The sequence below is a fragment of the Punica granatum genome, chromosome 2 (assembly GCF_007655135.1).
Source record: "Punica granatum isolate Tunisia-2019 chromosome 2, ASM765513v2, whole genome shotgun sequence".
Lineage (NCBI taxonomy): Eukaryota > Viridiplantae > Streptophyta > Magnoliopsida > Myrtales > Lythraceae > Punica > Punica granatum.
Window position 1 is genome coordinate 7,871,089 of NC_045128.1, and position 23,756 is coordinate 7,894,844.

Below are 23,756 nucleotides of genomic sequence, written 5' to 3' on the forward strand. Positions count from 1 at the left end.
CTGAAAAAACTTGAGCGGAAGAGTAAAAGGTTTTTGAAAAGATTATTGACGATTTGTTCAGCTTTTGGTAAGCGTCCAATAAGACTTGAGGTATATCTGCTCCCCTTCATTCGGACCTAATTTCCTCGATTCATCCTCTCAGGGGTCAGTGACAGCAAAATTTTTAAATTATGTTTGATTAAATTAATTAATTAAAATTATTAGGAATAGTAATTACATTCATTTAATTAATATAATATGTAATGTAGGCCGGATTAGAGACACTAAAATTAAAGATACGTCTGGAGTAGATATCTCTATTTTTACTTAGAGTTTGTCTTTATCTGATGCGGCATTTAAATAGCGGTGTATGGCCATTTTAGAGACATATTTTAGAGACACAACTAGAGCTAATCTTAGAATTTGCTTGCATTAAATGCTTGCATGATAACATCTCATTAAATTTTCTTTACGGTGAAAAAGTATCTTATTATTTTGATATTTTGAAAAAGTATCTCATTAAATTTGCTTGCATGGAATTTCCTTTATGGTGAAAAAGTATCTTATTATTTTGATATTTAAATTTTTTCTCAATGGCCCATTTTATATATTTTTATTTTATTTTAACAAATGTGCATAATAGTGACAGCGCATACTTTATAAAGATATATTGGCAGTGACATATAGTACAACTTGTCAAGCATGCCCAAAATATGCAGCAAATTTTATTTTTTTCTTATTCTTGCGTTTTTTTCTTAGTAAAAAGAATTAGTGCAATTTTTGATGTATTTCATCGATTCCCAGGAAAATCGATTCCATTGATCAACAGAAAAGTCGAATTGACGGGAAAGATTTGACTAAATGAACCTTAAAAAGCTAAATCCGAAGAATTTTCTTGATTTATAAATTCAAATTCTGTAAGAAGGGTTGAAATAAGAACATTGAGAAAATCGATCCATTATAATTAGGGTTTTTTTAAGTTCTTTTAGGACTCATTTTTCAAATTATTTTACACTTTTACTTTTATCCTAATTTTTGTATAATCTAGCTAAAGAGATGTGAGGATCTTTTCATCCACTAGTAATTACTGATTTTCCGTGTACTGAAATATAACATCTTTATTGGGCAAAGAGAGGAACAAGAGATGGCAATTGGAAATATAACATCTTTATTTGATCATGAGATTCATCAAGTTCCTTACATATGTATGTATATTGGAAGGCTTGTAAAAAAACCTTACACAAGATACTAAACTTTAAGGAGTAGATGTACATCGATCATCGGTTCCTCTTCCCTGAATGCGACTTCAAATAAAAGCACGTCCAAATGATCGTCCCCATAGGAAGAGAAAATGATAAGAGACCTTGTTTCGATATTGGAATTTTTCATCTCAAGATCAAAAACTTCGAACTTGGCGTTGGCTAGGGAGCTCCTTGGGGGTTTGAGGGCCTTCCGTCTGCTCCGCGTCTTTGCTCGATCTTATAACTCGAGTACGAAAATGATAATTTCCCTCAAACCCCATCTCTAATTAATCCATCCCTCTCCATTTATAGAGATTTTGTGACATACGTCGGTTATTCATGAGCTAGTAATCGAGTCATTTTTACAATCACGTATAATAATAGAATAAATTTCAATTCTTATTTCATTAATGTATTGTATTACGCGTGCAATGCACACGCCTGCTTACTAGTAGTTGTAAAAATATAGAAACTTGTACAAATAAAATTACACATAAAGATAAGCGTTTGTATTTGTGATTGCCTCGACTGTCCAAGATTCACAACGATTACACAGAATAGTCACTTCACAGTAACGATTGAGGTGGCTTTTTCATGTTGACATACTTTGACTTAAACTTTTATTTTCAAATTTGTATAATTATTTTCTTTTATCTTTCACTTCTTTGGGAAAGGAATTTTTTTTATTAAATTCTTCCTCTTACTGATATGTATATTGATTACTTGTAATTACAATCGTAATATTATGCACATAAACTTTCTAACTAAGAATTATTAATCTTACCTATTTTCCAATTTTTTGGAGTAATTTTTATATTATATTCTTCCTTTTTACCGCAATGCATGTTTGTTAATTTTAATAATAAGTTTCATTATTATCCGCATTTCATTTTAAAAATAAGCATAATGGATTTTTCAATATTATCTATATCACATATCATTAAATTTTACTCTTGAAATAAATAAAATAAAAAATATACTTTTTTGTTGTTCGATAAAGCCACCAATAAAATATTTAAACATTTTGAAATTTAATTTAAAAATATTTAATAAATTTTTTTCCGGTGAATATTATTAATGAAAAGTTAAAAACATGGGCGTCCATGCAACGCGTAGGTCACATGCCTACTTCTGCCATAATTTTAAGTATTTAAATTTTCACTGTTTTTATATCATAAACATGGTAGTCGCTTCAGATTTTTGTTTTTCTTTTCAGTAGATAGTCGCGTCAGAATTTTCTAGCATTAGTTTTTTTTTGGATGAATTTGCTAGCATTAAATGCTTGCATGCATGATAAATATCTCATTAAATTTTCCTTTGGGGTGAAAAAAATATCTCATTATTTTTATTATTAAAAACTTTTTCAATGACCTTCTTTTTTTTTTTACATATCTTGCATAGTAGTGGCAGCTCACCCTATATAAAGACATATTGGTAGTGACATGTTGTACAACTTGTCAAGCATGCCCAAAATATGCAGCAAATTGAAAAATTAGTGTGTTTGGCAAATGAGTAATATTCATTACCCTGCTTCATTTTAACTTAATTTATTTTCAATTCAACAATATAATTATTATTATTTTCATTTTTTCTTCAATTTTTTTTTATTTTAATTACCATTCAATTCAATTTTTAATACTAAATTCTCTCAACTATTCATTACTTTTTTTACAATTTAACAACACAACCTTTACTTTTTCTCAACTATTCATTATTTTTCTCATTTTTTTCATAATTCAACAGCATAAATCATTATAATCTCAAATAAATATAATTATTTATTGTTGAAATGTTCACTCCATTCCAAATAAAGCAGTATTTTTCTCTTCTATTCTTACTTTTTTTCTTAGTAAAAAGAATTAGTGCAATTTTGATTAATTTCATCGATTCAATTGAGCGATGGAAAGGTTGAATTGACAGGAAAGAGTTGACTAAATGAACCTTGGAAAGCTACATCCGAAGAATTCTCTTGATTTGTAAATTTTAAATTTCGTAAGAGGGCATGAAATTAAAAAAAAAACCAGAAAATTTGATCCATTCTAATTAGGATTTTCCTTTAAGCTTTAGGACTCATTTATTCGAATCATTTTGCAATTTTCCATTTTACCCTAATTTTCTTAAATGTACTCCTTAATCTAGCTAAAAAAATGCAAGGATCTTTTCATCTATTAATAAATTACTGTTTCCTATTACTGAATAACATTAGTTAAATTATAATAATAAAGAGATGAACTAAAGACAACAATTGGAAATATAAACATATTTATTTGAACATGAGATTCATCAAGTTGCTTACATCTATTGGAAGGCTTGTAAAAAAAACCTTTACATAAGATACTGAGCTTTAAGAAGTGGATGTACATATATGGGTTCCTCTTCCCTGAATACGACTTCACATGACATAGAAGCACGTTCGGAAGATCATCCCGAGGAAGAGAAAATTGTAGACCTATTCCAATCTCGGAGTTGTCATCTCGCGATCAGAAAGTTTGAACTTCGCGATCCAGTGAGCTCCTCCGGGGTTTTGAGGGCCTTCATTTGCTTGGCCTCTTTGCTCGATTTTACTCTGACTCCATCATATGAAAATGAATATTCCCTCAAATCCTATCTCCAAATAACATTCAGCTCTATTTATAGAGACTGTCTGACATCCTTAGGTTATTCATAAGGCAGGAATTAAGCCTTTTTTTTTTTCTCTTAGATAACATTTCCGAACTCAGCATGGTCGGATGTGGAACCGAACAACCACAATAACATTGGGCCATAGTTCAACTCTTTTGATCGGTTCATCCACCGGTTTGACATACATATATATATATATATATATATATAATGAACTATAAGAAAGAACGTTTGAATCATTGGATAAATATTCATAGTTATATAAACGATGAAAATTAGAAATCCCATCTCCAAATAACGTCATCCATCTCTGTTTATTGAGATTCCAAGAGACATCCTTTGGCTATTCATAAGCCAGTAATTAATGCTGCGTTTGGTTTCAAAATAGGATTTTAAAATTAGATTTTGATTTTAAAAAAGAGTGGTATAAATGAGGTCCACCCTTTAACTTTGTATGAGTTATTTTGTTTTGTTGTGGAAAAAAAGTGGTATAAATGGGATTCACTCTTTGACTTTGTATGAGTTATTTTGTTTTGTTGTAGGTAGAATTAGATTAAAGTTGTGATTTTAAAATTACACTTGCAAATCAAACGAGCCATATGTATTTTTCACTGTTCCTAGACAATGTCTCCAAACTTGACATGCTTGGATGTTGAACCAGACAACCACGATAACATTGGGTCGTGGTTCAAGTATTTTCAAATTGGTTCATCCATCGGTTTGACTTTCTTTCATGTATTTTGAATAAACTAAAACATAATTCCTGAATTATTCAAATGAATATTCAAAATTATGGAAAAAATGTAAATTAGCAAAACTGAATTTTTTTTCACAAAATTTAAAACTAATCCATGTTTTCACCACGTTGACGGATAAGTATTATTTCAGAAATGATACTAAAAGTACAAAAGAATTAAATAAGAAATACATATAGAATAATATTGTATAAAAACATCATATATAACAATCCATATTCGATAAAAATATTCGATAATCATAAAATATTATTGCATCGCGAATTATTTATAAGTGATGATTAAGAAGTTTCTGTAATATCCAGATTTTCAACGAGCTTACAAACGTGTATTTCTTTCTTATTTCCAAACCTTCTGTGCATTTGGTAATTCATTAATTTATTATAATTTTAGATAAGATTTAGCAAAACTAATTTACATGTGTCAAATGCTTTGTTAAGCTTAGTATTTCTATTTGGTCAAACTTCTGCCAACTGTGACTTCCAGTCCACCGCCACACTTTCCGCCCCTTTAAAGCTCCATTTCCTTCAAGTCCACCATTTGGATCCTTCATCCAATTTTCAGAAACGGAAAGAGAGGTCGAGAGTTTGAGCGAAGCCGAGAGAGACCATTAGAGGGAGAAAAATTATGGAAAATAGGAAATAATGAGCTCTCGATGTTTCGAGTGTTGGGGGTTATGAAGGTGAGTAACCTATTCCTACTATAGTATTTTTATCGTGTATATAATTAGTTTATTAGAACTACATTGTCATGCCTATGTCAGTGGCACGAAATATGCATATATTAGTTATAAGACCGATTACGATATTTGTAAATAAGTAGTGCGGTTTTGAGTAGTGTAATTGAGACTGACGAAAGTTGGTGAGTCTTGTGGCGCCATGAGTCAGTCGTAAGTCGACCGGTAAGAAATGGTTGCCTAAAGCAGAGAGGCTGTTAGTGTGAAGCTGCCACTATGGTTGGGAGCTGATAAGGGGCACATGGACTATCTGAGTTCTGGAGGTCTCGACGATATCCTTATGAGATTACTGAGCCCGTGTAATGATCCAACTAGTTTAGCTTGTGATTATTCACCGTGCATCAAACTCACTCTACAAAAGATATTTTGTCAGTTGTTTTATAAGTCAAAATGGCGATGGATTCGTGGCATTTTTATGGGATTTTTATTCGTTCGGTCGAATTTGTAATATTCATCATATGTATAGAAATTGATCCATATTAATCGATTTTTACCGTATAAAATTTTGGATTTTATAGTTTCATTTTTGAAAATGATAATAGAATTTTAAAGAGTCAACAATTAATTTCGTTCCTGACTTATGCAAGTTGCATCAATCGGATCCTTAAAAAAATGTTATATCAATTCGGCCCATGATCACATCAATTTCGTCATTGGTCACATCATCACATCAATTTTGTCCCTATACACATTAATTTTGTTCTCGATCACATCAATTTCGTCATTGGTTATATCAATTTAATCCCTCTGCTTGGTCACATCAATTCAATCTTTCCTTGATCACATCATTTTGATCACTGTTAACATCAATTCTTTACATAAAAAATGTTCATATGATTGCCTTTTTTTTTAACTACTCTTGTCTCCAAGCCAACTTTGGAGCATTTGTTCCCATTGTTCGGACCTCCGATTCTCTTGTTCTTGGTGACTATAGAAACCTTATACATAGCACTACTACTTAGGATCAAGTTTCGAGCCAAAAAGCAAAGAAACAAGTTTGAAAAATGCTGTTAAAATTCGATTTTCACTCACATGGCAGAAATTTCGGAGAGCGATATCTCTCAAATCGTGCAACAAAATTACGAGCCGTCAAATGCTGTAGTATTCTTATGATATGAAGAATCTGTATATATAAATTTTTGGATCGATATTGACTCTATAAGAATTTACCATTATCCATAAAATTTTCTTCCAAAACATGGAAACAAATTTTTATAGAGTCAATATTAGTCTAAACAATTTATATACATAGATTCCTCATATCGTAAGGAAGCTACAACATTTGACGGCTCGTAATTTCGTTGCACGGTTTGAGAGATATCGCTCTCCGAAAATTCTTCCTTGTGATTGAAAATCGAATTTCAACGGCATTTTTCAAACTTATTTCTTTACTTTTTCGCTTGAAACTTGATCTTACGTAGTAGTGCTATGTATATGCTTTCTATAGCCACCAAGAACACCAAAATTGGAGGTTCGAGTAATGAGAACGAATGTTCCAAAATCAGCTCGGAGACAATAGTAAAAAGGAAGGAAAAAACCCGAGGAACCTTTTTAATGTAAATAATTCATGCTGATAAGGACTAAAATGATGTTATCAGGGAATGACTGAATTGATGTGATCAAGCGGAGGGTCTAAATTGATGTAATCAATGACGAAATTGATGTGACCAAGGACGAAATTGATGTGACCAGATAAGAAATTGATGTGACCAGGGATCAAATTGATATAATATTTTTTTCAAGGACGAAATTTCATCCAAATACAGCATTAGATACAAAATGGCTAATTTTACACCTCCCGATTGATGTAACTTGTATAAGTCATGGACGAAATTGATGGGAACTCAATTTTAAACGAAATCTTCTTTTCTGTAACCATTTTCAGTGTGCACGGGGGGAATCAAGGAACCGAGCGTCAGTGGGTGCAATAACAATGTCTTATTGACATATTAAAATACTATATCCTAAAATAATAACTGATTTTCTATTAATATATTAAAATAGTAAAAGTGGATAAGTCAATTACATTTTGAAATATCATCAAAAATGAAATAAATTGTTTTCATATTGCCATGTATGATTTCCTGATTTAAGGTCTTTATTTATATTAATTATAGATTAATCATCTCATTTTCAATGTTGTCAAATACATCCACCTTCTCTATAAAAGGAAGTAAAATAATTATTATTCAAATAGCTTTTTATTTAAATTTGCAATCTCTTCTTCAGTTTTGTTAAAAAAAAAGTTCCATACAATTGCTTGATGACAGACAAATAAATAATCATACGCATTTTGAAAGTGAGACAATAAAACTTGATCTGAAGAGTTTTGAAGGATCATTCCATTTTGCATCTGACGCCATATTCGGACATTTTAGCATTTGAACTAAAAAGTAAGATAAAAAAATTGGGTTAAAATTATATTTTTTCTACCCTTTTTACTTAAGACGCATCAAAATTACAAGGTAAATTACAAGATAATGACACTTGATCAGATCACATTTTGCCAGACTATGGATACGTGAGTTACAATCCCACTTAATACATCATTGCTGATCACCGAGAATGAGGCCAACCAATGATACAAGAAGCTTTACGTATAATAAAATTCCTGCATTTAGTCTCTTTAATTTGTTTTGCTGCGAAAATCATTATCACTTTTCTAATTGTAAAGTCTAATAAAGAGTTTGTTTTGATTAGCAATGGAGGAACAAAGGAAGACCATTTACAGAATTCAAATTAAAAATAAATAAAAACTAGCCTGGATCTTATTGAATAAAAATCTTTATTTCTAGGGCCACATATTGCATATAAAATCTGATTTACAAAAATATAATAATTTCAAATTTCAAATAATTCTATAGTCATAAACTAATCATCAATAATATTTAAGGTTAGTTAAATAATAAAATACACTTATATCTTTATAAATGATATTCTCACTGAACGCGCGAATGAAATGACTAGTATTACTAAGGATAACAATATCAATCTTTATATTTTTAATAAATGAAAACGCTAACAAAATATTTCTTAATTTTATGTTTTCTTGACAAATTATTTAATATGATTTTTTGAACTTCTAATTTTCTAGTTTATATCTATATCCATATATCTAATAAATTACCTTTTTTATGGATATATATCAAATAAATTAGGTCATATTTATTGTTGATGAGAGAAAATATAATAATGATAATAACCTTGTGAGTATATTTTATAGATAGATGAATCATATCTATTTATTAAACAAATCAAAATATGTTTTTTTAGATTTTGAATGATGCATTATAAAAAGAAAAAAGTATCCACATAAACAATAATCTATTTAATTCTCAAAGAACACTGCAACCACGCGCGTGCTCTCAAAAAGTGCATCTACTATTCAATTGTTATTATTTTACTTCGAATTCTTTCATGCATGCAATTAAATTTATACAAGCATAAGCAAAATATTATGCTTTGAATTTTTTCTTTCATTCTTATGGATTTGTGAAACTCTGCTCATCTACGGAAAGAGCAAGTGGTTGAGGAGTCTGGGGATTCGCTCCATCATTCTCTTCAGGTAAGTGCACTAATCACTATTCTCAATAATTTATGACACATTTTATATGATAAATTAGTGAAATAATGACGCTCTATCAATTGCAACACATGAGCTCCGCGATTAGTTATTAAATAAAAGAAACACTTGATGTCCTCCTTGACAATTACCATGATAAATTCTCTAAAATGCCCTTTATTGAATGGTGTATAATTGACACTTATGACCACTGTTATCAGAATCGGAGACCGGTTCGATCGGGAACCGACACCTTGTCCAGTTCGGTTCTCTGAAAAATCGAAACTGCACCTACACGAACCGGCCGATTCTATGGGTTTGCTTTTATTAAAAATTTAATATTGCATGCATGGAGACTTGAACCAAGGACCTTAATCTCTCTAAGAGTCACATGCCTAGCCTCTTAACCATTTACGCAATAGCCATATTTGTTTTCTTTTGATCATTCTTTATCTCTTTAATCATAATAAATGAAGAAACAAATTCAATAAAAAAATTTCTTTCATTTATTATTTGAATTATTGTGTATATATTTAATATATCATAGTCTTTTTTAATTTTATATGGATTATTTATTATTTAATTAGATGTGCGATCTGATCCATTGAACTCCCGATTGAATTTATAAACCAGTAAATCCATACATCGATCGGTCCAGCGTCCGATCCGATTTTAATAACACTGCTTATGACAGTAACGGGTATAGCATAAATTAGATATCACCATTTCCGCTCTTCTCCTTTCTCCTCTCAATTCTGGCACACGTTCTCTCCCTTTAATCTCTTTTTTTCCCCCCCTTATTTTATCTTCCCCAACTCTTTTTTTTTCCCCCCATTCAACCGTAAACTTCTATTTCCTCTACAAATTTACCATTTCTTAATAATATTAATAAGAAGAATATAGATGGCGCGCAAACCATATCCCATCATCCTATACAGATGAATATTCTATTTAGCAAACTTAAACCACAATTTCAATAAATAAAATCTCTTTCAATCTCGCTCCCACGTGGCGCAGGTCAAAGCTTAGTTATTCTTATTTATTGCACCTGCGCCTTGGAGATATTCAAAAAGCCCATTAACGGTAATACCTTGGGCTCGGCTCATTAACCTTTTCCGGCCCACTAACTTTCAAGGCCCAGCCCATCTTTCTCTCTGGCCTCATTCTCCCTCCCTCCGTCGACAATCTCCTCAAAGCTTCTTCTGCTTGCCCACATCCTCGTCGGTCTTCCAATTGCCGCTCTGCTTCGTCTTCCCCTACCCCTATACTGCTCCTCCTCCTCCTCCTCCATTGATGTGTTTGAATCTGATTTCTCCCTCCTGAACCTCCATTGCCTCTCATCACCCCGACCCCCCACCCACCCACCGCCATTCTCGCCGACCTCTGATCACATACGCCTGCAGGTCCCTTCTGCTTCTGCAGCCGCTCACTCTGCCCCTGCACAGCTGAAGTCAAGCAGGTGAAAATTCGTGCGTAAAAAAGATTCTCTTGTGGGTTTCCTGAATTTGCCGGCCTAATATTCGAAACGGGTCGATTGATTAGCGTAGTAATTGTTCCCATAATGGTGACGCGATGAAGGAGAAAAAGTTTCAATTTTTGAAATGGGCAGACTGCTTTTCTTTGTACTAATTGTTCTAGTGTAGCTCTCACTTTGCCTCCGTCATTGATGATTGAATGTTTGGCAATTGTGAGTTGTTTCTAGGGCAGGCTAACTTGACGAGTGATGGAGCAAGTTCAACCGTATTTGCCACTATTTCGTAGATTGTACCTAGTTGAATCATATATGTGTGGTGAAACAACGGTTCGCAGTTCTGTAAGTTTAGTTGTCGAAATCACGCTGGTAGGGACTGAGGCGTTTATTTCTTTGTCTATTTGTTTGCTGCTACATTGTTCTGCAACTTTCCATTTGGATGTCGGCGTGAGAAGAGTTGGAAATGCAATGTTACTCTGTAATTATGAGGATTTGGCGCGTAATGTTAGCTGTTGAGACTTGAGAGTATGGAGATCTTATTAAATGTTTGGCAATTGTGAGTTGTCACTATGGCAGTTTAAATTGAGGAGGGATAGAGCAAGTTTGACCAGCGAGATGCATAATCTTGATTATTGGCCACCGTTTTTTGGATTTTACCTGTTTAAATCATAAATATGCGGTGAAACAATTGTTCTCATTTTGAGAAGTAATGTGATCAAAATCACGCTGGTAGGGGCCGGCCGAGTATTTTTGGATTGGTACCTCGTTTTGCAACTTTCTGTTTGGATGGTGCATTAAAAGAGCTAGAAATGCGAGGTTACGCTGTCCTTACAAGGATTTGGCGTAATGTTGGTTGTTGAGAGTAGTGATATTTTATTCAGTGGAAGTAAATTACTCGTTCCATAATCTGGAAAGTCATTTTTATGTCATGTTACATTCCATCTTATCTTTCTGGGGGGGTTATTGACTGCGATGGATGAAAACATGGCAAGTGCGGAGATATTTTACTGAATTTAATATTAAAATAATCCTCTGTCTCGAACATTCCAAGTATCACATATAATCTTGTTTGGTGGATTACATTCCACAAATCCGGATTAAGTTTCAATCAGCTTGCTTCTGAGATTGAATTCATCAAGTATCTCTTTGGCATAGTGTTGTCCGTGCTTTGGTCTCTTTCCTTTGTTCTAGTGGTCCTAGATCTACCATGGATGAGTCTAGTTGCAGTGACCTGGTATCGTATACTGGTTTTTCTATTTGCTTCATGTCCTCATCAGGACCAATCTCAAGATCTGCTCTTTTTCATGCCGTTGAACTACTCTTATCATATTAGTTCTATAGACTGATTGACTATTTTAAGAATTTGTCCATTTTCATTTTGTTATGATAACTGCCTGATGCCCTTTATTTTTTCACAGTAAATTTGTAATTTCCATTGTGTGGTAATTATCGCACCATGTTAATGATACTTATGAGCAAAGTTTTCCTGGCAGGTTGTAGAAGTAGAAGTAGATGACGGTTCGCCAACAATGAATACTGCTTCGGGGGCTTTAGCCAAAGCTAAGGCCGGTGCGTCACAGCCCTCTGAAAATACGACTAAGCGGAAGCGAGGAATCTTTCAGAAAGAATGTATGAAACTGCTTGACCCATGTGACAATTGAAATTACTTCACTCTTTCTAGTGAATGATTTGCTGATTCACTCTTAATTTCTTGTTCTTGTGGAACACAGTGCAGCACATGATGTATGGTTTTGGAGATGATCCTAATGTGAGTTTCACTTTTTTGGCCCAATCTATTTCCTCTATTTCCATCATCAAATTTAGAACAAAGGAGTGCTAATCATACTGCCACTTCTGTAACATGATTCTAATTTGTGTGTTTAACATCACTTAGATGCTTATTAGTTCTGTGTAAAATGATGTCAAATAAATGGCATTTTGATGCTGATGCGGAACGTGTGCTTATTGTTTTGAAATCTATAATATTTATCACAAAATTGGTCATTAAAAATGATTGTCGATTCATATTCCGTCTTTTTCTTTTTCTCTCTTTTTTTTCTTTTAATCAGCCTCTTCCAGAAACTGTTGCACTTGTGGAGGACATTGTGGTGGAGTATGTAACAGATTTTGTAAGTATCCCTTAAGTAGATGCTGTTTGCAATATCTCATCTCCCTTAAGAAGAAATGGGCTGTTATTATGTTATTCCAATATCACGTCTTTTCACTTCAGGCACATAAAGCTCAGGAAATTGGATCAAAAAGAGGGAAGCTATCTGTTGAGGATTTTCTGTATCTAGTCCGCAAGGTACCTCCCTCTTATTTGAGCATTATTTGAAGTTATTCGACCATTGGTTTCCATTTCTTTTGTGCACAAGCGGTTAATTGGTTTCCATTTCTTGGGCGTGTAGAATTTATTCCACTTTTAGTTTTCTACGAGAACTGTTGTCCCTCTTTTACTTAATCAATTCTTTCAGCTCTTCACACTTCACAGTTTATTAAGAAGCAGAGTGAGTTGTTCACACCAGATGGAAATGATAAAAAACATATGAAGGATCTCTCACCAAGAAATAGAGACAAGAAAATGTACCTTCTACTTGATTCTACTTTTGCAGAAAATGGATTTGGAAAACTGAGACTTTTCACGGATCAGCTAGCCCAATTATCTACTTTTGCAATGCGATTTATTGGCATTGCAAGATGAAGTCAAATATCTCCTCGTCGCTTGATACACACAAATATATATACACATGCACACTATATTGTTCAAGCTGCAGTCTGACGTGCTACCCTGGTTTCTATGTCACTGATTACAAATTCTTTGGCAAATGCAGGATCCACCGAAGCTCAATCGCTGCAAGGAACTGCTCTCTATGCAAGAAGAGCTGAAGCAAGCAAGGAAAGCCTTCGATGTTGATGAAGAGAAGCTTGCAGCATCTCTTGATTGATGGTGATATGAGCTGCTAGGATTTCCTTTATAGCTCCTTGTTCGCACATTCTAGAAAATTTTGACAGTTGATGGTGCTGAACTGTATCGATATGTGAATATCATTGCATTGCTTGGAATAATGATAGTTGCTGCTCTATAGAACGGATGGCCGAGGTTGTCGAGACTTTCGGGACTCAATAGGAAGAGGTTTGATAAAGGAATCATAATTCCATTGAAATTTGTTGTTTGTAATAGTCTCCATCTGAGGTCCAATTGCCTCACAAGGTCCAGATCTGGCCACCGGAAGGCTGATCTCGGCATTGCAGTGGCCATCAGAAGGTCGGCAGCAACTGTCGGTCATGAAGCTAGGTTGGTCTAGCCTAAGAACACCATGAATAATCCGGACCAGAAATAGCTGTTCCCTGTTTGATGTTGTTTCGAACGTCCGGTTCCAATTTTCTTTCCGAACAACTTAGTTTTCCCATTTCCCGATTAACAAACGTCTCGTGATTTTTAAATACTTGACCTCAAACATCAACATGTCAGTTATGAACTCTTCTGTTGAGGAGTCCTCCGGCGATGAAAGGGTAGGATCATTTCCCGGTTTCAACCTCCGTTGTCACCTGATCATCAGAGATCTCATACAGAATTTGCTAAGTTTCACGCAATGGGAAACAGCAATTCATTATTTTATTATGTTGAAACTTATTTCAGAAGATAGTCCATTTTTATTGTTTTATTTTTGGGTAAAAGAGAAATCAAAGAGTCTAATATAATGAATTAGTAAAGCTAATAGTTAATAAAGGAATATGAATAGGTCCCAATAAGGGTGAATTATTTTTCAATTACAAGATCAAAACATGCTTAATTGCGTTATACCCTCAATTTGAGTTGAATGATTTTATTTTAATTAGCCAGAAATGTGGCGCCGCCACGTTAGCAAGCATTATCATGACACCTCATGTGGCAATCTCCTGCTTTGCAAACATTTTGTGTTAAAAAATCTACCAAAAAAATCGGAGTGTTAAATTCACATTTGTTATCCTTCCAAATTTATGAACCAATCATTTAATTTTCTTACCGACTATCAAGATTTCATTCATTGTAAAACTAAGTAGCAATGAATATTTCACTCATTATCATTCTTGCTCCAAAAAAAAAAATCCCATTTACTAATGTATGGCGAAAACTTATCATTTATTTTTCTTACGAGTAGGGGCAGATGACATCTTAGGAAAAATACAAGAACCATATATACATACTTACATCTCGTATTCTTACGTGATGCACACTATATATTCTATATATTGGTACAAAATACTAAGTCGCTATCTTCATATGTAGATTATGAAACCGTTCGGGCCGGGTTCAACGTGCAATATAAACGGGATTTTTCTCAATACATTTTCCGGCTGCCGTACGTACATCGGCCGGTTAGATTGGTTATATAATTTTCTTTTTTTTCCTTTAAATGTATATGGTCTTAATTTGTTCTTTTTTTTTTAATGGATGGTCTTAATTTGCTTTAATTTCAAGAAATCATCTCAAATCATCTGACCAAATCCAGACATTCGGAAAGGGCCAAAAAAAAAAAAAAAAAAAGAGCCATGCGCGCACAATACAGAAAGAAACAGCACCAAGAACGCTATGCGAAGTGGCCAGTGTCCTTGTTGCATTAGTTGCTGTACTTGAAGAACTGGGAAGATCAATCGACCGCCGTCGGAGAAATCAAGAATAAATGTGTCCTCTGATCGTCGAACCGGAAGGGTGCCGGAGGGTCGGGGAAGGAAGATGGTGGGCTCTATAAAGCTCAACTCTTTGAAATTTGAGAGTGCTAATTCATCGTATACTGCTTGTGATCTGTATGTACAGTACCATTAGAGAGCGTAAGAGGTTCTTCAGAGTCGAAAAGCTCTCGCTTTTTCAGGTAAATTTGTCGCATTGCCGATGTTGTTGCGTTACCCGGTTGATCTTGTCGGCACCAATTCGTGCGTGCTTTGATTTCTTCTGCCTCAGTTCTCATCTGGGTGTCTGTTCAATTCCCCCCCCTTGTGCTCGTATGCGAACGGTTCGAAGCATTTCGTATCGGATGACTCTAATTTCAGGGGTATTGTTATGCTCTATTCTGAAAGACAAGAAACAGTTTCTTTGATAAGTGCTGCGAATCTATCGAAGTTTTGGCTTTTGTATGGTTCAGTTCTCTAGTTCCGAAGGGGATTTACGCATATTTGGTATACATAGTTGGGGTCTTTCGATTGGTTGATACTTAGAGGAGCTTTGACTCTGAATCTGTGATCACGAGCTTGCCAATTCACCTATGAGCCTGATACGTCAACCTGCAAGATTTTCATGCCTCCTGTTGCTGTTTGAATCAGGATGTGAATGCAGTCATGTTCTACTGCAACTCTTCTTATCCGTGTTGCTTTGTGACGATGGAGTAATTCATCGGAGTTGACAGTTATATGACACTTTTGGAGAACCAAATTTGCTTCCTCTGTCCTATGAGGGGTTACATTGGTCTGTATTGTTTGCTCATGCTAGATGCTATTGAAATTTAATAGGGTTTTTACCACAATTCATGCTTCGTGGTCATGTTTGCTTATTCATTTCCTTCTCCGCTTTTTGTCTTTTCTGTGTGCTTCTTCCCAGAATAAATCAACATGCCAGCCAGTGACAAACTTACCAGCGAAGGGCATGGCAAGTCTTGTCAGACTGATACAGAAGATGGGTCTGAGCTAATTGCTTCCCTCAAATTTAAAAATAAACAAAAAATGATAACGGGAGAAAAACACAAAGTGAGATCAACACCTCAGCTGAAAGCAGAAGGCTCATCTCTTTCGAGGAAGATGGCTAAGAACCTGTCGAGCAAAAAGGGAAGACCGAAAAAGCCCAAGAATTCTAATAATAGCAATCCGTTTTCTGAGGGAAATGCAAGTAATGACGATGTCAATGTAAAGAAGCATAGGAGAAGGAGGAAGAAGAGGAAACGACGGAAGGATTTGGGGGAGTTGGATGAGGCTTCGCGCCTGCAGAGGAGAACGAGGTACCTTTTGATTCGAATGAAGATGGAGCAGAACCTTCTCGATGCTTACTCCGGTGAAGGCTGGAAGGGACAGAGGTAATAAAATCTTACATGAGCAATGACCAATCAGGAAATGATCCTGGTCCTGTTCCATGAAGCCAGAGGCAACATGACTAACTTTGGCTTCCATATTGCAGCCGGGAGAAGATTAAGCCAGTGAAGGAGCTGCTGAGGGCCAAGAAGCAGATATTGAAATGTAAACTCGGAATAAGAGATGCCATTGAACAATTGGATACCCTCAGTTCTGTGGGCCGTATCGAAGAGTCAGTCATTGCTCCTGATGGATCCATTTACCATGAGCATGTATGCCCCCATCATTATCCAAACGATTTCTTAGAAGTTAACTTATGTAGATGATTTCTTTATGAAGTTCTTTCCTATATGTGCATTTTATTGAAGCAATTCTCTAGATTGTATTATTTGGTCAAAATGGAGCAGAATAGATAGAATTCAAATAAAGTGAACATGACTTGTTTCTGCAGTTACAGTTTCAAACCTAGTTTTGAGATGTGGAAGGGGCTGCGAAATTTGATGCTCAAAGAAAAGATTCTCTCTCTTCTTGTTCGGTCTCTCGTCTCTTCTAACATGCATACTGTCCTTATGTAGATATTCTGTGCTAAGTGCATGCAAGGGGAAGCTGCTCCAGATAATGATATAATACTCTGTGACGGGCCGTGCAATCGCGGTTTTCATCAAAAATGTCTCGTCCCTCCTTTGGACTCTGAGAACAGTAGGCTCTACTAATACTTGTATAAAGTTTTCTGTGATTTACTTAGTACGTGTGCCAACTGAAAATAATTGTATAATCAGTCTTTATCTGGAATTTATAATGTACAGTTCCTCCTGAAGATCAGGGCTGGTTTTGCAAAATCTGCAATTTGAAGATGGAAATATTGGATTCTGTGAATGCTCATCTGGGAACCTGTTTCTCCTCGGGCAGCAGTTGGCAGGTTGGTTATTCTAGGACCATTTAACTAGCCAATTTGGCTTGTCGCGTCATGATCATGTTCTTAATTGGTTGGTCTCAGTCACATAAGTTTCCATGTTAGTTGGTAAATTTGAGAATGACAATAATGATGTAGTAATATCTAAAAAAAGGTCCTTGACTAAGTAATTTGGTAACTTGCAACAACTTTCTCTCTATATTTCTTCCTAATCGTTCAGAAATTTAAAGATGAACTCAACCTTCATCAAGATCTTTGTCTATTTTATGCAGCGAAGCATTTGATGAAAGATCTTACAAGTTTCACATTCTGTTGACAATCAATATCAATTTTTATTCAATCATCAGGAAATATTCAAGGAAGAAGCAGCACTGTCAGATGCTGGGATTGAGACCTTTGATCAAGACGACGAGTGGCCCTCAGATGATTCCAAAGATGATGATTACAGGGCAGGAACCAGCAATTCATCTGGTGACACAAGTACTTCAACGAGCTTGAGTTGGTCTCTTGATCATGAGGTTCTCTCAGAATCTCAGAAATCGGAGCAAGAAGGGACGAGCTACCCTTATAGCAGCGATGAATTTACTGATGCAGATATTATATTTGGGCGCAGGCAACGGAGTGCTGTTGACTATAAACAACTTTACAATGTAAGTAATTAGTGACTCTTTACACATTAGCACACAAACAGCTTAAATATTGAATAATTTGCTTTGGGTGAAAATTTCCATATGGTTCTAATTAACTATTCATATACTTTTCATTTCCCATGTCTCATCTCGAAAAGCCAAAAAATGACAAAAAAAAGGGGAAGATTTTATATTTCATTCCACCGCTGACCAGTTTGGTAAGATGGAATAAAAACGGGGTGCAACTTTATTACAGTAAAACTAATTGGGCACTCCATTCCATTCCTGCTGGCAATCCATGCAAAACATGCCAAGGACTGTTTTTCTTTTTTGGTTTTTCCCACATCAGAAAGACGAAAAAAAAAAAAAAAAGAACATAAAGTTGGAAAAATTTCTCCTATATTGATTAAGGGGAGAGGAGGCCGAGTGACAAGGGGCTATATCATTAAATAAGCAATAGGATTGACCTCTTTCCCTTGCAGTTCTCCATTTCCAGATGAAGGTAGAGAATCTCTCAATTCCTCAGGACCGAAACAAGTTTAATCCGGTCTCTTGGAAAGGAACTTGTTTTTAGACCATCACTAAAGCAACTTGCAGAATTATTATCTCCGCGAGTACTTATCTCGAGTTAATTGTTTGATGGTCGCGGTATTTTTTTGACAGGAAATGTTTGGAAAGGATGACGCCGTTGCTGAACAGGTCAGCGAGGATGAGGACTGGGGTCCTACCAAAAGGAGACGGAGAGAGAAGGAATCAGACGCCGCCAACACCCTCATGACTCTGCACGAGGGAGAAACAGCTCTTCCCAGAATTGAAGCCGGCGAAGCAGACAAGGAAGTTCCTCCTGAGGCAACACAAAGTAAAAGGACGATTTTCAGAATTCCCCTTGAAGCAGTGGAGGTAATATACTTGAAATTGTTCTTTAAAAAGCAAAGAAGCTTTTGAGATGCCACAAAGTCTTTTGCCATAATCATTTCCTTTTTCCTGATAGCTTTTATTAATAACCCTTTAGTTGCAGATTATATCAGGGTTGTTACCTTCGTTATGAATTTTCATTGGCATGCCCTAGATATTGTGGAAACACTGGGTTTTTGTCGAATCGATTTAATCAGTGGTTTAGATTTCTGCATTTGTCCTTAACGTTATGCTCACAAAAAAATTCGAAAACTAGCATTTTATATCTGATTACATGGCTGAAGATCTTCGATGGGTACTTTTTTCTTTTACTTTAATCATGGGCGTTCCTTTCAGTCATCCCATGAATGTAATCTGTCACTTGAGAATTGTCTTTCCACCTCTCTCTTTCGCTCTCGTTAACGTTCATTATACTTCCTCTGCTTTAAACATTTTACTAATGCGACAGAGACTTCGCCAAGTATTTGCTGAGAATGAACTTCCCTCCAGATCTGTCAGGGAAAACCTCTCGAAAGAGTTGGGTCTCCATCCTGAAAAGGTGATGCCTAAAACTTTTCCTAGCATTTTTATTGAATTGTTAGCTTTTTTACCTTGTGAAAGCTGTATACTTCTTGGGAGTTTTAGTATTTATGATGACAGTGCATTACTTCATTGATCTTCAGGTCAGCAAGTGGTTCAAGAATGCACGATATATGGCTCTTAAAACTAGAAAGGTGATTGATCTAATAATCGATTTTACATTTTGCAGATCATATTTCATTTTTCCTCAAGATATTATCCATGTGGTTATTGTGCCTAATTTATGTAATGATTTTCTATTACTCTCATTGATATTTGTATCAATATTACTATATTATTCTCGTTTCTCTTAACTGTGTACTACTGTATATTGCAGAACTTTAGTTGCTTATCTCTCGAGAGGTCTGTCTTGACTACTTATCGGTTAGAAAATGTGAAAAATTGATCAGAATATCACATACTGATTAATAAATTTGTTTTTTAGTATTGGAATGTATTCTCACGCAAAAATTCATGTTCGTGTGGAAGATTAATAACTCCAGCTTGTTTAGTTATGCAATAGAGGACTTTCTTTTTTGGTTGGGTATTTGTTTGTTGCTTCGTATTTATTGATCCTGCTTTTTCTTTATTGCTTAACAGGCTGAGAGGACGGTTCATAACTCTGATTCTCCCAAAGCATGTGAAGAGCCTGCAATGGAGACAACGGGAGAAAAGGTTGCTGATCCAGTTCAGTTGAAGGATGCCTTAATAGGGACTGGGACATATTCCACCGACATTCCTGTGGCTGCCCTGGAAAAGGAGATAGAATTGCCATCTATGGTGAAGACGAAGAAGCATAAGAAAGGCTCATTCAGCTCACCTGCTAATAACAACAGCAATGAGGTATACTGTTTTAGCTTTTGTTTTTCCTGCCTATTCTATTAGAAACACGTCAAAGAACATACAAGTCTGATAATCTCGTTATCTGTGATTTTGTGGAGTATAGGTTGATGCACAGTTAGATGAGAACTTGCGCTTGAAGAAGCATATGAAGATTATCAAGTCCAAACTGAAGAAGGATAAGATTCCGGTCGAGTCTGTATCTATTGACGGGTTACAAAAACCCGAGGCTGAATTAGAGAGACTCTGCAGACTGAAGAACAGGCTCGAGAACCTGAAGCAGAGACTGCTTAGATACCGACCGAGCAAATCTAAGGCTCGTGGCAGACCCAAGTTGCAGAAGGAACCTTGTGTAATGTATGTTCCTATAGCAGTGGTGAGGGAGAAGAAGGCTTGATCTCGTGCAGCCTCCTTGTTTGTCTGTATAGAAACAATTTTGGAATGGGATATAATAATGATCATGATGAATTGTTGTTAGGTTCAATTAATGGGCGATTTCCCAATGAAAAAATTGAACTTTGCGGTTATAGAAAAACGAGTGATGCTCGTAACAATGGAAACTGCGTGTGTTGAAAGAGATACCGGAGTCGAATGGAGACCGACACCGAAGAAGGAAAGGGAGACAAAGAAACTCCTATTTTCTAGAGGGACAGTGCATCGACCCGGTTTCCCGATGCAATACGTAAGGCCAGCCGGTCCACCCGAAACTAGACGATGCCCTTACAGTAAGTTATGACATGAGGATTATGCCACTATAGTAAATTGTGATCTCTAGTTTCCGGAAGTTCTGCTCTGCAAATTAGAGATTACAAAGGCTTGAGAAGATAAATTGAGGAAGAGGTGGACTCGCAAAATTGGGATATTTGGGCCCAATTGGGGCCTTGTTCGGAGATGAATTATGGGCTTCAGGCCCAAAACTTGAGGGATAAAGAAAGGAAGGCTGAGAGCTTGTAGCCCATAAAAGGACTAGAACTGATATGGCCTTCTACAAAGAATAGGAACATTGCCCAATATGCATAGGTTAGTAAATCTCAGTGCTAGGACGTGGCATGAGAAATCTATCTATCTATCTATCTATCTATCTATATAGATTTCTCATGCCACGTCCTAGCACTGAGATTTACTAACCTATGCATATTTTTGAATTAATGAACCCAACAAATTTTTTTAATAGTCCAAGAAACTTCTTAAAAATTTAAAAAACTCTAATATCTTTCTTTTTTCATTTGTTTGTCTTTGGGCCTTGATCCTGTATTGTCAAAAAACAAAAATCTAGCTAACATATCTGTTACTCGAAGTTACATGTCATTTACATATGATTTATTGCATAACAAAGATAAAATTGTATCCTCCTATATATCACATATGTATATATAAGTTCTTTTAAACCAAGATGATATATATCACACACACACACACATATATATATAAACAATGCAGATAAAACAATTGATATTAAAAGAAAAGTTTACAAAAACAAAATGAATACTTGGTATTGGAAAGAGAAGAATTATCAATGTGTGAATGCGACCAATTAACTTGAGTACATGAAATGGAGTTACTATATCCACATATAATTCGAATACGATTATAAATATAAAGCTCAAAATTAATAATTAATTAATTATATATATAAATAAAATTTTAGCAATACTTATGAAGGAAAACCCATGCAACCCACGAATAATAGACCTAGAATATATATATATATACTTGAATACAAGTGCATTAAATAGTGGCATAAATGTAAATATATATGCAATTAATTCTCATTAACAAAATATATAAAATAAATTGATAACAAATTAATAAAAAATATATATTCAGGAAATATAGACACATATGTTTTGAAAATATATATGCATATATATATATGAAAATCTACTTTGGTAATTTTTTAATAATTATCGGTAGACAAGTGGTTATATATTAGTTTTCAATAATTTTTTAATATGATCTATATTTATTAGTTTGTTTAAGTTTTTTATGTTACCATAATAAGATTTTATTTGGCAGATCAACTATTTCTTAAATACAAAATTATATTTTTAACACGCCCCTCAAGATGAACATGGATCATATAAGATTTGCCTGTAATTTTGAATTACTTTGAACCTAGGACAGTGAAGAGTTGAGGATGAATAGTGGATCAAATTTCCTATAGTAGTGTTGTAGTAAACATACTGTATGTCATTTATCACTGAATAATACATCCGACGCATAAGATACTTTTCTTGCGCTTGGAAGAATGGATTTAGGGATAAAATCTTATTCCGGTATTTGGATTTTTGATGAAGAATCTTAAGTATCAGCACCAAATTATTAATAATATTCATTTAAGTGTATTGCTTGTATCCTACCCAAAAAGTTTATTGCTTGTAGTCGCCACAAAAAAAAAAAAGAGCTTATTAATTGCTGGTGGTATAATTCAAATTGGTAATATTCTGCTGTGATTATATAAAATTTGAGAGCTCAAGTTTAAAGGAGATTATGGAAGACTGGACCTAGTATATTATGGAATTAATAATTCGAGAACCTTTCATTCACTTGATTATATGGTAATGAAGGAGAAGAGAAGACTGGACTTAGTATATTATGGAATTAATGATTCCCACAATCTCCCAACAAGATTCAAATTAATTCAAATTTTCAAGAAGAAGAACGAATACAAAGATATATGATTTACAAACATGTTAGTTTATATTTTTCTTCAACATAATTTTTTCTTTAACATTTTATAATAATAAGTGGTCACTCGCGCGTTGCATGATGACTTTTTATTATTTCATATGATAAAGATTAAATAATTAACAGATAAAGAAACTGGGGAACAAACTGTTTGGCTAGTGTAATCTAGCCATAATCAATACAACAAATTATAGAAGAACTAAATATTATCAAATAAATATGTAATCTAGACATATGGTAATATGTAATATCACACACATATATAGAGAGAGAGTTAATGACTCAACGATCCTCCCTAGAGTTGACACGTGTGGCTAGAGGGTTTGTCCCATGGGTGTGCAATAGGAGGAACCGAATGCCACATTATAGAAAGTGTATTGTAATATGCATTGATGCAATGAAACGAAAGATTTCGAGTGTCGAAAAATTATCATGAATTAAAAATGTGCGTAATGGTGAATTTTTCCTTTATATTTATAGAGCAGTTGATACATCAAACTTGAAAAATATCATGTAAATCAAGGAATTATTTTAAAATATCGAAAAATAACTATTCCCACAAATAATATGGATAAATAATCAAAATACGTCAAATATGGACGTAAATGAAGTACGATAAAATTCATTGAATTGGAACTGAAAGGTCAATTAAACATGGAGCTATGGGTTATTGAATGGCTTGATATGAGAAAGCAATGACGTTTTACCAGGAGCTGAGGATTCTCAAATGAAACTTTTACATTCTTCTCTTTGAAGTTTATATATTATACACAGACTAGTTGATACCAGTGCGTTTTGCGATAATCTT

The 23,756-nt window shown here is 34.6% G+C and overlaps 2 protein-coding genes across 4 annotated transcripts; both read left to right on the forward strand.

The window, feature by feature from the left end:
* Nucleotides 1-10,092: 10,092 nt before the first annotated feature.
* On the forward strand, nt 10,093-13,539 carry LOC116196081 (transcription initiation factor TFIID subunit 13). The gene is made up of 6 exons (XM_031525610.1): nt 10,093-10,354; nt 11,860-11,995; nt 12,097-12,134; nt 12,436-12,495; nt 12,597-12,671; nt 13,198-13,539. The coding sequence occupies exons 2-6, from the start codon at nt 11,896-11,898 to the stop codon at nt 13,309-13,311; spliced, it is 387 nt and encodes a 128-aa protein (XP_031381470.1). The 5' UTR covers nt 10,093-10,354; nt 11,860-11,895; the 3' UTR covers nt 13,312-13,539.
* A 1,342-nt stretch (nt 13,540-14,881) lies between these two features.
* LOC116196958 (pathogenesis-related homeodomain protein) lies at nt 14,882-20,787 on the forward strand. Of its 3 annotated transcripts, XM_031526931.1 has the most exons (12): nt 14,882-15,219; nt 15,668-15,809; nt 15,942-16,410; nt 16,512-16,677; nt 16,981-17,104; nt 17,212-17,324; nt 17,666-17,968; nt 18,611-18,847; nt 19,311-19,400; nt 19,525-19,575; nt 20,021-20,263; nt 20,367-20,787. In XM_031526931.1, exons 3-12 carry the CDS (start codon nt 15,953-15,955, stop codon nt 20,655-20,657), a joined length of 2,076 nt encoding a protein of 691 aa, XP_031382791.1. In that variant the 5' UTR covers nt 14,882-15,219; nt 15,668-15,809; nt 15,942-15,952; the 3' UTR covers nt 20,658-20,787. The 3 variants fall into 3 exon arrangements, with proteins under 3 accessions (XP_031382791.1, XP_031382789.1, XP_031382792.1); XM_031526929.1 differs by lacking the exon at nt 15,668-15,809; XM_031526932.1 differs by lacking the exon at nt 15,668-15,809 and having other exon boundaries at nt 14,882-15,086.
* The last annotated feature ends 2,969 nt before the right edge of the window (nt 20,788-23,756 follow it).

Excerpts from the sequence above, each read along its gene's own strand:
- LOC116196081 (XM_031525610.1), top strand. The coding sequence starts at position 11,896 with ATGAATACTGCTTCGGGGGCTTTAGCCAAAGCTAAGGCCGGTGCGTCA. Across the intron at positions 11,996-12,096 it reads AGGAATCTTTCAGAAAGAAT|TGCAGCACATGATGTATGGT; the intron begins GTATGAAACTGC and ends TGTGGAACACAG. Across the intron at positions 12,672-13,197 it reads TTCTGTATCTAGTCCGCAAG|GATCCACCGAAGCTCAATCG; the intron begins GTACCTCCCTCT and ends TGGCAAATGCAG.
- LOC116196958 (XM_031526931.1), top strand. The coding sequence starts at position 15,953 with ATGCCAGCCAGTGACAAACTTACCAGCGAAGGGCATGGCAAGTCTTGT. Across the intron at positions 16,411-16,511 it reads GAAGGCTGGAAGGGACAGAG|CCGGGAGAAGATTAAGCCAG; the intron begins GTAATAAAATCT and ends TCCATATTGCAG. Across the intron at positions 17,325-17,665 it reads CCTCGGGCAGCAGTTGGCAG|GAAATATTCAAGGAAGAAGC; the intron begins GTTGGTTATTCT and ends TTCAATCATCAG.